Here is a 16837-nt window from a genome sequence, read left to right as displayed (position 1 = left end):
TTCACCGACAGGATGACATTACTGTTCATTGCTTTGTGTTAAATTGTGATGGTACCATGGTATTCCATTGGTAGTTCAGTGACATCATGATATAAACACTGTACATGGTCACTTTACATGACTTGTAAAATGACATGGTATGAACATTTTATAGATGTATGGTGCCAATGGAATTGTAGCACAACTGTATTTAGCTGTTGCTGTGGGCGTGGTCCTGTTGCTAGGCATATTTAAATACAAAATTTGAATCTGTATTTACTTACCTACCCATCCCTGTTATCTTCGTGATATGCATCACCTTTTCACTGTTGCTAAGGGCATGGTCATGGTTACTAGGGCCAATTGTGTCAAAATGTTTTTTATCAATAAGTGCAGAATAATAACTCCAGAAACATCCTCACCAAGCTTCAACCCCATTCACCATAGTTTCAAGATATGAGTTTTTGACCAAAAAGATACATGTTTAGCCCTAATTTGCATATTTTTAATGTGCACTGAAATACCCTGATAAAATTACATGTTCCATAGATTCTAGATAAACATATACAAAGAAAGCAAAAACTGTACCCAAAGTAATTTGTTCAGTGTTCTCTTAATAAATAAAAATATTTCATTATATTTGTATAGTGTTATAGTAACATCCCATAGGAAGACCTAGAAAATGATGTTAAAATATACAGGTGTGTGTGTGTGTGTGTGTGTGTGGTGGGGGGGGGGGGTTATTTTGGAAAATGTTGTATTTACTGGGGGTCACTTTGGCTTTGGTCATCGAAGCTGGGGAGGGGGTCAGATTGAGGAAACCTATGTTCAACTCCCCCCCCCCCCCCATTCAGTTATAAATGCCTGGCCCCTACACAACACAGGGACCAAATTCCATATTCTGAAAGCATGCTCCCAACCCCTTAGATGCAGGGCATCCCACCTTTGCAAAAAGTTCATCAATTTCTATTAGAGACTAATCTCTTCTCTTACTGCATCCTCCCACTCTTTTTGTTGTTCTATATGTTTCTGTCTTTTTGAATTCTTGTTCTTTATTTCAGTTTTTTTTGTATCTGTATCATGTATATGTAATGTATCTGTTATCTCTTAGTGCAATTGCATGAAAAACCACTCTATGGAAGCATTGGCGTAAATAAATAATTTAATAAATAAAAAAAATAGATTTGTGAACAGATCAGCTGAGTCAGCATCATGCTTCCATGCGTCTCTGGTGTAAGCATTACTATCATGACGGCATTACTATCATGACGGCATTACTATCATGGCAGTATTACTATCATGGCAGTATTACTATCATGACGGTATTACTATCATGACGGTATTACTATCATGGCGGTATTACTATCATGACGGTATTACTACATAATGGTATTACTACATAACGGTATTACTACATAATGGTATTACTATCATGACGGTATTACTATCATAACGGTATTACTATCATAACGGTATTACTACATAACGGTATTACTACATAACGGTATTACTACATAACGGTATTACTACATAATGGTATTACTACATAATGGTATTACTACATAATGGTATTACTATCATGGCAGTATTACTATCATGACGGTATTACTATCATGACGGTATTACTACATAATGGTATTACTACATAATGGTATTACTACATAATGGTATTACTATCATGGCAGTATTACTATCATGACGGTATTACTATCATAACGGTATTACTACATAACGGTATTACTACATAACGGTATTACTACATAACGGTATTACTACATAATGGTATTACTACATAATGGTATTACTACATAATGGTATTACTATCATGGCAGTATTACTATCATGACGGTATTACTATCATGACGGTATTACTACATAATGGTATTACTACATAATGGTATTACTACATAATGGTATTACTATCATGGCAGTATTACTATCATGACGGTATTACTATCATGACGGTATTACTACATAATGGTATTACTATCATGGCAGTATTACTATCATGACGGTATTACTATCATGACGGTATTACTATCATAACGGTATTACTATCATGACGGTATTACTATCATGACGGTATTACTATCATGACGGTATTACTACATAATGGTATTACTATCATGGCAGTATTACTATCGTGCCGGTATTACTATCATGGCAGCATTACTATCATGACGGTATTACTATCGTGACGGTATTACTATCATGACGGTATTACTACATAATGGTATTACTATCATGACGGTATTACTATCATGACGGTATTACTATCATGAAGGTATTACTATCATGACGGTATTACTATCATGACGGTATTACTATCATGACGGTATTACTATCATGAAGGTATTACTATCATGTTTCCATATTTCTGTACTGAGATTCAAAACTGTGAACATTGACCAACTTTAAAGAAAGCTGATCATAAATCCTGCTCAACAAATGATCAAGTATGATATTAAAGGTTTATAATATATACATTCAAGCATCTTGATTTGAAGTAAAAATACTCGTACATACATTATATAAAACCTATTATTTTCAGTAAATTAAACAATAGAAGTTCTCGCATGTATATTTACATACTCCTTGTACAAAGGGCAAAGAATTCATTGTTACTGACTTGGCTTGTCCACACAATAAACCTGATTAGAGTTTGTTTCAGTGACATCACATGTTGATGCTCCAGCTGTAATGTTTGATACAAGATCAATTTGAATTGCAGCCTTCATAAATGCAGTGTACACAATTCAAACTCTGTTTCTGGTTCATGTCAGTATACTGCACTACATAGTAAAGTATATCATATGGTAAGGTACATAATAAAGTATATCATATGGTAAGGTACATAATAAAGTATATCATATGGTAAGGTACATAGTAAAGTATATCATATGGTAAGGTACATAGTAAAGTATATCATATGGTAAGGTACATAATAAAGTATATCATATGGTAAGGTACATAGTAAAGTATATCATATGGTAAGGTACATAGTAAAGTATATCATATGGTAAGGTACATAATAAAGTATATCATATGGTAAGGTACATAGTAAAGTATATCATATGGTAAGGTACATAATAAAGTATATCATATGGTAAGGTACATAGTAAAGTATATCATATGGTAAGGTACATAATAAAGTATATCATATGGTAAGGTACATAATAAAGTATATCATATGGTAAGGTACATAATAAAGTATATCATATGGTAAGGTACATAATAAAGTATATCATATGGTAAGGTACATGGTAAAGTATATCATATGGTAAGGTACATAATAAAGTATATCATATGGTAAGGTACATAATAAAGTATATCATATGGTAAGGTACATAATAAAGTATATCATATGGTAAGGTACATAATAAAGTATATCATATGGTAAGGTACATAATAAAGTATATCATATGGTAAGGTACATAATAAAGTATATCATATGGTAAGGTACATAATAAAGTATATCATATGGTAAGGTACATAATAAAGTATATCATATGGTAAGGTACATAATAAAGTATATCATATGGTAAGGTACATAATAAAGTATATCATATGGTAAGGTAAATGGTGAAGTATATCGTATGGTAAGGTACATAGTAAAGTATATCATATGGTAAGGTACATAATAAAGTATATCATATGGTAAGGTACATAATAAAGTATATCATATGGTAAGGTAAATGGTGAAGTATATCGTATGGTAAGGTACATGGTAAAGTATATCATATGGTAAGGTACATAATAAAGTATATCATATGGTAAGGTACATAATAAAGTATATCATATGGTAAGGTACATAATAAAGTATATCATATGGTAAGGTACATAATAAAGTATATCATATGGTAAGGTACATAATAAAGTATATCATATGGTAAGGTACATAATAAAGTATATCATATGGTAAGGTACATAATAAAGTATATCATATGGTAAGGTACATGGTAAAGTATATCATATGGTAAGGTACATAATAAAGTATATCATATAGTAAGGTACATAATAAAGTATATCATATGGTAAGGTACATAGTAAAGTATATCATATGGTAAGGTACATAATAAAGTATATCATATGGTAAGGTACATAATAAAGTATATCATATGGTAAGGTACATAATAAAGTATATCATATGGTAAGGTACATAATAAAGTATATCATATGGTAAGGTACATAATAAAGTATATCATATGGTAAGGTACATAATAAAGTATATCATATGGTAAGGTAAATGGTGAATTATATTATACCAGTATATTGATGGTGGAAATCGAGTGATCTGATTGGTCTAGCAATCGAACTAGCGCGTCTAAAACGAGTGATAATGCACTGCTGGTACGATAATGCACTGCTGGCACGCGTCCAAATTTTGTTCGTCTACGAGCGTTGAGTTGTAGTCCGCCGTGATACTGATAGTGAACTCTTCGAATTGTCAGAGGAGGATTTTCTCTCAATGAGACAATATTTTATGAGAAATACTTGAAGGAAATTTCGAAAGCCACCAAGTCATCGCGTATTTGTTCAAATCATCGCCTACTACATGTACTAAGGTCAAGGCATGCACGAAATCGGTCTCAGCCTCAGCGCGGCGCGGCTAGTTGGAGTGGAAACATAACATTGGTGAGCTGTCCTGTCCTGTCATAAAAATGAAGCAAGTGAAAGAGGTTACACTGGCCGACTTACCATTAATCTAAATATACATTTTTCTGGGATCCTGTCCTAGAGTATCAGTCATCAATCCGAGAGGGAAATCCTCAAACCCGAAAATCTACTGACGTAACTTCCAGTAATATAAATACATTGTAAATATCAACCTGCCGCCATGCCTATCGTCTCACTTCACCGAGTCGCGAATTCGGCCGCGAACGATCGAAGCACGCTGTATTTAATAAACCACTTCAAGTTTATACCTCGAGTCAAACAGGTTGTTTATTCATCACTGTGCACTTTTAATGAGCCGATCAATGTACAGATTATCCCAAGAAACGACGAGCAGATAAAATAAATCCAGTCGCTGCACGACGTTCACATTAAGGCCAAGATCAGCTGTCTTGAAAAGCAGCGTTATTGTTATGCGCTATATGCAAATTAGACACAGAGGCGCATATGAAACGAGAAAACGTTAGTTCCTATCTTGTTTCCGATATTTTCAATATACTGGTATAATATAATAGCGATAAACCACCCCCTGGGGAAGGTATACCACTCGGTTTTGACCAGTGAACTCAATATATGCACTCGCTATCGCTCGTGCATATATTTCGTTCACTGGTCAAAACCTCTTGGTATACCATCCCCAGGGGGTGGTTTATTGCTTAAGTATATCATATGGTAAGGTACATGGTAAAGTATATCATATGGTAAGGTACATAATAAAGTATATCATATGGTAAGGTACATAATAAAGTATATCATATGGTAAGGTAAATGGTGAAGTATATCATATGGTAAGGTACATGGTAAAGTATATCATATGGTAAGGTACATAATAAAGTATATCATATGGTAAGGTACATGGTAAAGTATATCATATGGTAAGGTACATGGTAAAGTATATCATATGGTAAGGTACATGGTAAAGTATATCATATGGTAAGGTACATGGTAAAGTATATCATATGGTAAGGTACATGGTAAAGTATATCATATGGTAAGGTACATGGTAAAGTATATCATATGGTAAGGTACATGGTAAAGTATATCATATGGTAAGGTACATGGTAAAGTATATCATATGGTAAGGTAAATGGTGAAGTATATCATATGGTAAGGTAAATGGTGAAGTATATCATATGGTAAGGTACATGGTAAAGTATATCATATGGTAAGGTACATGGTAAAGTATATCATATGGTAAGGTAAATGGTGAAGTATATCATATGGTAAGGTACATGGTAAAATTTATCATATAGTAAGGTACATGGTAAAGTATATCGTATGGTAAGGTACATGGTAAAGTATATCATATGGTAAGGTACATGGTAAGGTATATCATATGGTAAGGTACATGGTAAAGTATATCATATGGTAAGGTAAATGGTGAAGTATATCATATGGTAAGGTACATGGTAAAGTATATCATATGGTAAGGTACATGGTGAAGTATATCATATGGTAAGGTAAATGGTGAAGTATATCATATGGTAAGGTACATGGTGAAGTATATCATATGGTAAGGTACATGGTAAAGTATATCATATGGTAAGGTACATGGTAAAGTATATCATATGGTAAGGTAAATAAACTAAGATGCTGCAGCCACAATGCCGCTATCATCATCATCATCATCAGAAAACTTCTCATTTTGTCACTCCTTACATTTTAGAGACACCCTATGGAGAAATAACAAAAGGGTGTAAATATTAAATATAAATATATTGTCAGGTAACTGAGCATGCATGGCATGCAGATGCATAGTAATTTATCAAAGAAATTTGAAACTATGCTTCACATACGTTTTTCAAAGAGATTAACTGAGTTTGAGCACCAAAGTAAAAGTAAGCTGGTACAAATCAGGAACTCATTTCATTAAATATTACAAAGAAAGTGAAGTGAATCCAGAATACCACATCCGGAACTATCTATTATGCAACACAATACAAGGTCAACAAGTCTATATTTAACTGATGAATTAATAACAGAATACTATTATCATTGATATTTTAATTTCTACAAAACAGATGCTGGTATATATGTAACAACTTGACATATCGGCTAGTATAACCACCCTATGGCAGAAACCTTTTGGTTGCATCAACTGTCTTCCACTTGTACAGTATACTCTCTCATGAATATCCAAAGTGTAAAATATGCAAATGTTGCAATAATAATTAACATAATATCAAAAATATAGAAATCAAAGTTTAGATTTCAAAGTTTTGATATTTTCCATCTCACAGTTCAATTACCTTCAGACTGTCAATAAGTTGGTCTACAGTCGGTCTGTCAGTTGACTTTCGACTGTAGTAAATGAATTCCATTTTACCATCTGTGTTGATAATGAAATCACCACCCATCTGTAACCAATACACATATTTGTAATGTTCAGCAATAAGGGTTAAGATTTGGATGAGCAAAATAGTTGTTTGGCAGATAGAGCTATAGAAAAAGTTGGTTCTAAACAAAAGAATGATTCTCATGTAATATTTATGGATCCAAAGTTAACACTAATTATGAAAACCTGATGTTTAATTCTTGGCCTTAAATTTGAATTATACAAAACAAAACTTGACATGACACATTGTAAGTTTCTCATAATGCAATCTTTGTAGGACTTGTGAATAATGTCAAAGTGGACATAGCTGACATACACTTCGCACACTGGACTAAATGTACGTATTTGTGAAAGTCAATAAATTGCTGGTAAAATCTATGTGTCTGAGTCAAAAAATACAGTAAACATAGATATTTTCAATGCTAGAAAATCTTTCAATTTGACAGTCTTCAACTATAGTTCTCAAAGACTAATGTTCACTAATTACCAGACTGGTACGTTGTGTTCATGTAGAAGAAGGTATTTTAGTCACTACTTATTTTCACTAATTACCAGACTGGTACATTGTGTTCATGTACAAGAAGGTATTTTAGTCGCTACTTATTTTCACTAATTACCTGACTGGTACGTTATGTTTATGTACAAGAAGGTATTTTAGTTGCTACTTATTTTCACTAGTTACCAGACTGGTATGTTGTATTCATGTACAAGAAGGTATTTCAGTCACTACTTATTTTCACTAACTACCAGACTGGTACGTTGTCACCTATTTCAAAGTATGCAGAAAACACAAACACAGAAAGTACTAGCACTTTAGCTGAATTTCAACAGAAATCACTGCAGTACTAGCACTTTAACTGAATCTGTACTGAAATCATTGCAGTACTAGCACTTTAATTTCTACTGACATCATTGCATACAAATGCTATATCTCACCTGATGTATATCTTCACTCTTCTCTGAAAGACGTTTAGGTAGAGCTCTTTTGGATGCAATCTGTGTTACATAGTAATGCATTACCTGCATTTCCCATACTTTACATAATGAATACCCAAGACCAATCTCCTTATAAAGCTAAGAAATGAAGGAAAGTGTCACAATGGTCGTGCTTTTACAATAAAGACAAGAAACAGACTTTCCCTGTTTGATACTTGGATTCTGTTTCTTCTCTATGATGCCTTATTTGTAAGTCATTTGAAAGAAATCCCTACCGGGTGACAGAACAGTGATGAAGTTTGATCTTTTTCACATAATGATTGACACCATTAGCCCCCAGATATCTGCCAGTCTCAGAGAAACTCTATAGGAATCTGTTGAATAGTTAATATGACCATGCTAGAATTATATACCATAGTTTCTACTCACTTGCTTATCAGGATCCAGCAACATATCAAATGGACATTGCATTTCTTCTAACCACTTGACACCAGCTTGTTGGGAGAAGAAAGAGACCAGTAGCACACGACCTCCAGCTGACACGACCTCATCCTGCCGCTGTACTATCTGTGCCACGTGGTCTCGTCATGGTAGTCAGGCAGAATGGCGTAGAAACACAAGCACCAAATTCTCTGCACCAATGAAGTCTTTTAAGCTGAACTGTCTGTGAATACATCAAATGTTTATCATATATGATGTTTATGGTAACTATACAAATTACTCACTAGTAATATTGCTTGTGCAATTTATTTAATTCACCAAAAATTTTAGTTCAAATTTGTTATTATCTGAAATACACACTTGTTTTCTTGTGACTTTTTTCTTAACCATTTGAGTGTTTTGATTTTGTAAATATTCCATGCCTGCATACACAATCCACATCTGTAAATATTCCATGCCTGCATACACCATCCACATCTGTAAATATTCCATGCCTCCATACACCATCCACATCTGTAAATATTCCATGCCTCCATACACAATCCACATCTATAAATATTCCATGCCTCCATACACAATCCACATCTATAAATATTCCATGCCTCCATACACAATCCACATCTATAAATATTCCATGCCTCCATACACAATCCACATCTGTAAATATTCCATGCCTCCATACACCATCCACATCTGTAAATATTCCATGCCTCCATACACAATCCACATATGTTACTATTCCATGCCTCCATACACAATCCACATCTGTAAATATTCCATGCCTCCATACACAATCCACATCTGTAAATATGCCATGCCTCCATACACAATCCACATCTGTTATGTATGCTTGGATTATTAATAAAAACATTCTACATTCCCAAGTTTGGATAACAATTTAAAACATGCTATATGGCATTTTATATTTCCATGTCTCTTTTCCAATCAGCTGATTACTGGTATTGTGATCAAACATATCAAAATAAAGCCTTACTGTGAAGTTTTAACATCTATCAAAGTTACATCTAAAGGTACTGGAGATCCAATGTCTAGTTCTGATGCCACCTGGTCTTTCAGCCTGCCGTCTATAGTCTGCAACAACTCATCCCACTCACTCTGAAAACATAAAGAATTTGAATCAATTTGAATCATGTATAGTATTTCAATACAATAACAAATAATTTAATTGAATTTATTAATGAGAGAAATTGTACATAAACTAGCTACATGGTTGAATGAAAACTTAGATATCATGCCCCAATAATCTTATGTTCACATTCCTGATGGTAGTAGTATCCATGGTTACACTGTTCTAGTTACTTCTAACTATAATCTTATTTTCATATCCCTGATGGTAATATCCATGGTTACACTTCTAGTTACTTCCAACTATAATCTTCATATGTTTACATTGTTGATGGTAGTAATATCCAAGGTTACACTTCTCGTTACTTCTAACTATAATCTTATGTTCACATTCCTGATGGTAGTAGTATCCATGGTTACAATGTTCTAGTTACTTCTAACTATAATCTTCATATGTTCACATTGTTGCTGGTAGTAATATTTATATATAATCTCTAGGTATTCCGAATGAGTGCTACACCATCGAGGATAAATGATTCCCCTCATGTCGGCCATATACAGACATAGGGGAATCATGAGTCCGAGATGATATAGCACGAATGAGAAATACCAGGAGATTATTTATTTATTATATACATAGAACCACTATTTTTTTCTATTCTATTCCTGATGGCAGTAATATCCATAGTTACTTCTTACCTCACTTTCCACTAATTCATCATACAATTCCTGTATGTCCACATTTTTGAAGTGACTCTTGAATAAGTCATGAAATTCATCTGATGAAGCGCAATTCAATCTGAAATATGAACAAATTTATATCAAATCTAAATAATAACAACAATAACTAAATACCTCAATTGATAATACAAGACTAATAATTGTGCTGTTGATAGGGTATACTTTTTATTCCAGATATCTATTTTGACATCAAAAGTAAATATTAATGTTACCAATAAGTTACAGTTATACTGATGAGAACCACACACCTGGTGAAGGTAGAAGCATAAACTCCTATGATTGGTCCAATGTACTGTGAAGCAGATGATACAAACAAATCCAGGGATGATTCTACAAAATATCATACAAAAAAGGCATCTAAATCTTTGAAAATCTACAATATAATAATATGCTTTATACCAGAGTATTGTGGTCACCGGCCTAACATAGAGAAATCAATATATACAAAAGAAATGTGAATGTAGAGGTTTGTTGTGACAAACAGCAATGGTACATACAAATCCACATAATAATAGTAAATAAAACCTAAAATTAGTCCATCATACAATGATGTAAACAGAAAGCAAAAAATATAAACTGGCTAACTTATTCTGAGTTTGAACATGATTTGTTTTCATCAAAGAATAAAATTTAAATCTACAATGATAAATGATAAGGCAAACATACACATAAACAAAATAATTCTCTGGGTCCTTTACTGGAGGTGCATGGGAGATGTGTTTTATGGACAGAAAGCCACCTCTCTCAGCAGAGATCCCATGAATTTACAAAAAGGAGATACTTTTAGGTAAATTATTCACATAAAATGTGTTGTTTGTTTCTTAATTAATCCTCTTTCTCTCAAGGGAGTATTAGTTGTAAACAAGTAATTAGTAGTTGGGTGAACGAGGATTAACATCCCCCCCCCCCAAAAAAAAAACCCAACAAAACACAACAACAAAACAACAACAACAACAACAACAACAACAACAACAACACAACAACAACAACAACAAACAAACAAACTTGACAGTATTTAGATGAATAGGTATATCATTACATAGACAATATTGTACAATACTTACTTTCCACTTGTTCTTTGATATTCTGAATCAACTCTTTCGTTTTATCTATTGTTTCCCTGACAACGGTATGGATTGTATCTTTGTCAACAACGTCAATGCTGGACCTGACATTTTCCATGGTTGTAACAAACGTCAATCCCCACTTGTTATTATCTGAAACTTAAAATCAATGTACAATACTCGCTGTTCACTCTGAAAGTGGTGTGTGTCAGATGTTATTGTAAGTCTTACTCTAGGTGCAATAATCGTAGTGTCAGTTTTGTATTACAGCTTTTTGTCCTTCTGGAGTTAGCACTCTAAAATAGCTACAATAAATATTTTTATATCTCAGTTTTTTTTCTCCTGTGGTTTGTAGCAAAAAATAACTCATTAAAAATTATTTTTGAGTGTATTAAAAAGCTCAGAAACAAATGACATTGTAGCACAACAGCACCAATGACATTGTAGCACAACTGTATTTGACTGTTGTTATGGGTGTGGTCTTGTTGCTAGGCATATTTGCATACATTTTTGTCACTTGGCTACCCTTCCCAGTTTTCATTTTTGCAATATAAACCATCATTTGGCTGTTGCTATGGGCAAGGTCTTGCTGGTAGGCATATTTACATACATTTTTTTATTCTTTATACATTTACCTACCCATCCCTGTTGTTATCTTTGTAATATGCATCATCATTTCACTGTTGCTAAGGGTGTGGCCATGCTTGCGAGGGCCAGTTCTGTTTGAATGTTTTGGACAATAACTGCAGAATAACACCTCCAGCAAAAAGTTGCAGCCTCACTCATCATGTAGTTTCAAGATACATATAATATATAAGTTTCTGACCAAAATTGAGAGATTTTTGGACTGGATTTGCATATATCTGATGTAGGATGATCATGTTGTTAATATATCTATATGTACACATCTTTATAGGTATCCCCATTGAATTCCATCCCAATCTGCTTGGTTGCTTTGGATTTTGATGAAAAAGGCACAGTTTTATACCAAATTTGCATATCACTGATGGGAATCATCATGTCAAGGACAATTCTTAATCTACACACCCATAAGAATGCTGCCACCAAATTTCAGCCCAATCTGCTAAGTTGTTGTTGTTGTTGTTGTATTTTATTTATTAACGTGTCCTATGTGGACTTAAAGTATACATTTGTTTATATGATCTGGTACAATTGTTCATAACACTTGCCACATCCAGCCCCTTGGGCTTATAAGACACAAATCCAATTTGTTGCAAAATAAATAAATAAGTAGTTTAGGAATGAAAGTTTTTGACCAAAAAGTTCTATTTTTTGCTCTAATTTGCATATCACTCATGGGATCATCATGTTATGAATATTTCTAAATCTGAATACCCCTAAGAATGTTCCCATCAAATCTCAGCCCCATCTGCAATTTTCGAATTATACACTTTTGACCAAAAAGACACACTTTTAGACGTAATTTATGGGTTCATCACGTTATGCTAATGCTATGCCCCTTATATAAGTATATGTATATGTGCTGCCCTTTGGGGTGTTTTCTAGCCCTTTGGTCTAAAATGGGGTATGTTCTTTTTCAAGTTGAAGAGTCTAAAGTGGGGTCCACTTTCCATTATTTTATATTTGCTTGGTCTAAAGTGTGGTCCATTGTCCTTTACCAAATCATAATTGCCATTAATTATCCCAAAATGTTGCCTCATAAGGAAAATGTATTTTGTCTAAACTTTCATCTTTTTAAAAACCTGCAATAGTCTAAAATGGGGTATTGATTTTTGGTCAAAGTGGGTCAAAAATGGGGTCTGGGGTGACCAGCACTGGCCACACACCCCTACCAGAGCTGGCCATTGGTATCAACCCCCGGGACACACGCACGCACACATTTCACCATGCGGCCTATAGCACTACTGAATCTCGGTTCAGTTTAGTCCTGCTTGCTGACGGTGCACGGGTCTAGATTACTGACATGGCCCTCAAGGGACTTACTCCGTATGCAAGCAGGACTAGTTGTACTACAAATAACGGTATACAAATTATGAATATTGTAGTTTTCCTTGCTGATTGACGCCATATAGTCCCGGGGCATATACCGAGGACTCGGCTCTGACTTCTCAGTTGACTGAGTTCGACTTTTGACGTGAATTACGTACCATATTACATCACTATTAGTACTCTAGAGTCTAGTTGTGCATACGACCATGGATCTCAATAATAGGTCCATGATACGAATAAACTAGTACTAAAAATATATCTGCTGTATGCAAACTAGAGTACACCAAAACTGCACACTCAATCACATCGTTCCAGTATCACACTGACCATAGCACTGACCTAGTACCTGTGCGTGATAACCGTAAGGTGTTTTACACAGCAGAAACAGATGAGAAAGACTGCTATAGTGTTACACTACATGCTATTGACGTTCTACAGAGTTGACACAATTTGACCTCATACTCTCCACTCCTTGACCTCAGAGATGCAAGGTCATTGATGTTTGGTGGCGCTCCAATCCTTCGCCATTGTCGAGTGCCATACATACACCGTTGGCAAGCAGGACTAATAAGTACTTTACTTCATTTCTTTGTTGTTTTTGCTGTTTACTTTTTTCTTTTGCCTCATCTTGGAACCAACTAGTACTGTTATATATACTGTCCGCTCTGTACCAAGTATTGAGACTTTCAAGTCAAGACTAAAGATCGACACATACCGGGCGACACACCTTTTCGAGAGAGCTTATTAGTGATAGTATTTATATAAAGCACCAGTGAGCATCACTTGATGGATACTAGGCGCTATTTACAAAAATCTTGTTATCATCTATCATACAGCATATAAGCTAATTCTTAATTCTGCATGTACATAGGGATATTATAACTGCTCTTTTCATATACCTGAATAGTAGTAAATAGACAAACACTAGAACTATTCTATACTTTCATATTTATAACTTAGTTATTTACTTAGATTATTATTAACTTTATTTCTTTTAATTACCAAATTAGAAATGTTAAATTTTCTAAACGGTTGAAATGAAGTTTTATCTTTATCTTTTTATCTTTGTATATCTATACCCGGTACCCTGTAGGGGTATGAAAACAGTGACCATTACACATATAGGAAAACATATTGTAATCCCCGTAATTCTTTGTTGCATAGAAACATTGTTAATATTGATTTTATAATTACCTTGTCTTTCATGTCTGTCACTATTTATATGTTATTTATTTATTTATTTATTTATTTATTTATTTATTTATTTATTTATTTATTTATTTATTTATTTATTTATTTATTCATTGGTTTCATTTTGTTTGTTTTTTGGTGTTTTCGTAAACGTAACCAAGGATTTAAGCCTGAGCTCCCACCCCCTGTAGTTGTACACCGCTGTCCTCTTTTTACAACACTGTCACAAACAGTAATTTTATTTTTCATTTTATCAGTGGAAAATTTGTTGTGGTGAAAGAAAGAAAGAAAGAAAAAGAAAGAAAGAAAGAAAGAAATCGAAGTGTAAAGCTGGGGAAGGGTTTGTTTTGATCTGTCAATTCCACCATCTTACAATTGGTACTGACAGTAAGTATATAAAGTGTTTAGTTTATTAATGCTGATAATCATTTTCCAAGTAAATAAATATCCAGCCATGGTCACATATATCACTGTAAGATATCCAATTAAACTCTGGATTTGATATGAACATTTTAACTCAAGTGAAAATGCTTTCTAAGTAAGGCTTTACAAATGTATAATCTATATGTTTTTCTTCATTCAACCTCTCAGACAAAAAAGAAATACCACATACGAATCTCAGTTAATACAACTCTGTCTGTTTTCCAAAGTGACCTCCCCACTTCAAGTGGTGTTTTTCAAAATTATCACCCCCCACCCCCCACCCCCACCCCCACTCCTAGTCACAGGGGCACGTATTATTGTTTAGATCAGTACCGTTTTCTTGGGAAAATATCGTACGAATCCTGTTGCAATCTCTATACTATTAGAAATATTTCTCCTTATAGATAGGAATATACAGTCAAAAGGTTGTTATATTTAGTCTGTAGACTTGGAACACAACAACAATCTATGAAATATTACACACTCCCCTATGCTTCAAGTGGTGTTTATCAAGATGATCCCACCAAAACACTGGCCTCCCCAGTCAGATAAAAATGCCCAGCCCCTAATATCCCTCAAGAAAATCATATTGTGTATGATTGAAAAACGGAGACTATTTTTCTTAAGGTTATTTTATTTGTAATTGTTATTACGTTTACCTTTTAATACGTATTATATCATATTTTTTTGCTGAAAGTCATATCCACGTGACGTCGAAGTCTCGCAGCCCCGACAGAGACTGTTTCTCCATTCAACTGTGGCGGCGCACACACGGCCGAGAAAAAATATTTGCCGGAAGCGGAAATCAGAGTAGCAGCGCATGGGGAAGCTGAACGAAGCTGAACGAAGCTAAACTTGCAATGAATGAGTTCGAAATTTCGACAAGTGCAGCAAGAAAAAGGCATTTACAAGTTTATCGGTACACACTACAATAAAGTGACCTAGAAACAGGTGAGTGCAAATTTAAATGAATATTGTAACGTTGCTAGGACCATATGCGGCCCAAAATGAACCACTGTTTTCAATGCCTACGCTACACGACCGGTCGTACGACCAAATTTCGGTCGTGGATGTTTAGTATCATATAATACACAGGGCTATAGTAATAAATACCCGGATGTTCGTTTGACCTCGGACAATAAACAATAAATTTATTCTATCTTCTCCACGACCGGTCGTATGTTGTTCGTGGTATGTATTTTATCACTGTCTTTTCTCCACGACCGGTCGTATGGTCGTGGCATGTATTTTTTCCAATGAATTTTCTCCACGACCGGTCGTATGGTCGTGGCATGTATTTTTTCCAATGAATTTTCTCCACGACCGGTCGTATGGTCGTGGCATGTACTTTTTCCAATGAATTTTCTCCACGACCGGTCGTATGGTCGTGGCATGTATTTTTTCCAATGAATTTTCTCCACGACCTGTCGTATGGTCGTGGCATGTATTTTTTCACCATCTTTTCTCCACGACCGGTCGTATGGTCGTGGCATGTGTTTTTTCACCATCTTTTCTCCACGACCGGTCGTATGGTCGTGGCATGTATTTTTTCACCATCTTTTCTCCACGACCGGTCGTATGGTCGTGGCATGTATTTTTTCAACATCTTTTCTCCACGACCGGTCGTATGGTCGTGGCATGTGTTTTTTCACCATCTTTTCTCCACGACCGGTCGTATGGTCGTGGCATGTATTTTTTCCAATGACTTTTCTCCACGACCGGTCGTATGGTCGTGGCATGTGTATTTTCACCATCTTTTCTCCACGACCGGTCGTATGGTCGTGGCATGTATTTTTTCCAATGACTTTTCTCCACGACCGGTCGTATGGTCGTGGCATGTGTTTTTTCACCATCTTTTCTCCACGACCGGTCGTATGGTCGTGGCATGTATTTTTTCCAATGACTTTTCTCCACGACCGGTCGTATGGTCGTGGCATGTGTTTTTTCACCATCTTTTCTCCACGACCGGTCGTATGGTCGTGGCATGTGTTTTTTC

The 16837-nt window shown here is 34.7% G+C and overlaps 1 protein-coding gene across 1 annotated transcript; it reads right to left on the bottom strand.

Moving 5' to 3' along the window:
- Window positions 1–6276: 6276 nt before the first annotated feature.
- LOC144446681 (uncharacterized) lies at window positions 6277–13659 on the bottom strand. The gene is made up of 10 exons (XM_078136504.1): window positions 13574–13659; window positions 11257–11415; window positions 10441–10522; window positions 10151–10250; window positions 9360–9481; window positions 8868–9166; window positions 8354–8505; window positions 7925–8062; window positions 6903–7010; window positions 6277–6326 (listed from the first exon to the last, which is right to left on the bottom strand). The coding sequence occupies exons 2-10, from the start codon at window positions 11372–11374 to the stop codon at window positions 6309–6311; spliced, it is 1137 nt and encodes a 378-aa protein (XP_077992630.1). The 5' UTR covers window positions 11375–11415; window positions 13574–13659; the 3' UTR covers window positions 6277–6308.
- Between the last annotated feature and the right edge of the window lie 3178 nt (window positions 13660–16837).

The sequence above is a fragment of the Glandiceps talaboti genome, chromosome 2, assembly GCF_964340395.1.
Source record: "Glandiceps talaboti chromosome 2, keGlaTala1.1, whole genome shotgun sequence".
NCBI lineage: Eukaryota > Metazoa > Hemichordata > Enteropneusta > Spengelidae > Glandiceps > Glandiceps talaboti.
The sequence above is the reverse complement of the archived record's forward strand: the minus strand, read 5'-3'. Positions and strand labels throughout refer to the sequence as shown.

What these genes read in the sequence shown, in the direction of transcription:
- LOC144446681 (XM_078136504.1), bottom strand. Translation starts at nt 11,374, where the DNA reads ATGGAAAATGTCAGGTCCAGCATTGACGTTGTTGACAAAGATACAATC. An exon ending in ATGAATTAGTGGAAAGTGAG is followed by an intron (nt 9,482 to 10,150) that starts GTAAGAAGTAAC and finishes TTATGTTTTCAG; the next exon opens with AGTGAGTGGGATGAGTTGTT. An exon ending in TATTTACAGATGTGGATGGT is followed by an intron (nt 8,506 to 8,867) that starts GTATGGAGGCAT and finishes TACCATGACGAG; the next exon opens with ACCACGTGGCACAGATAGTA.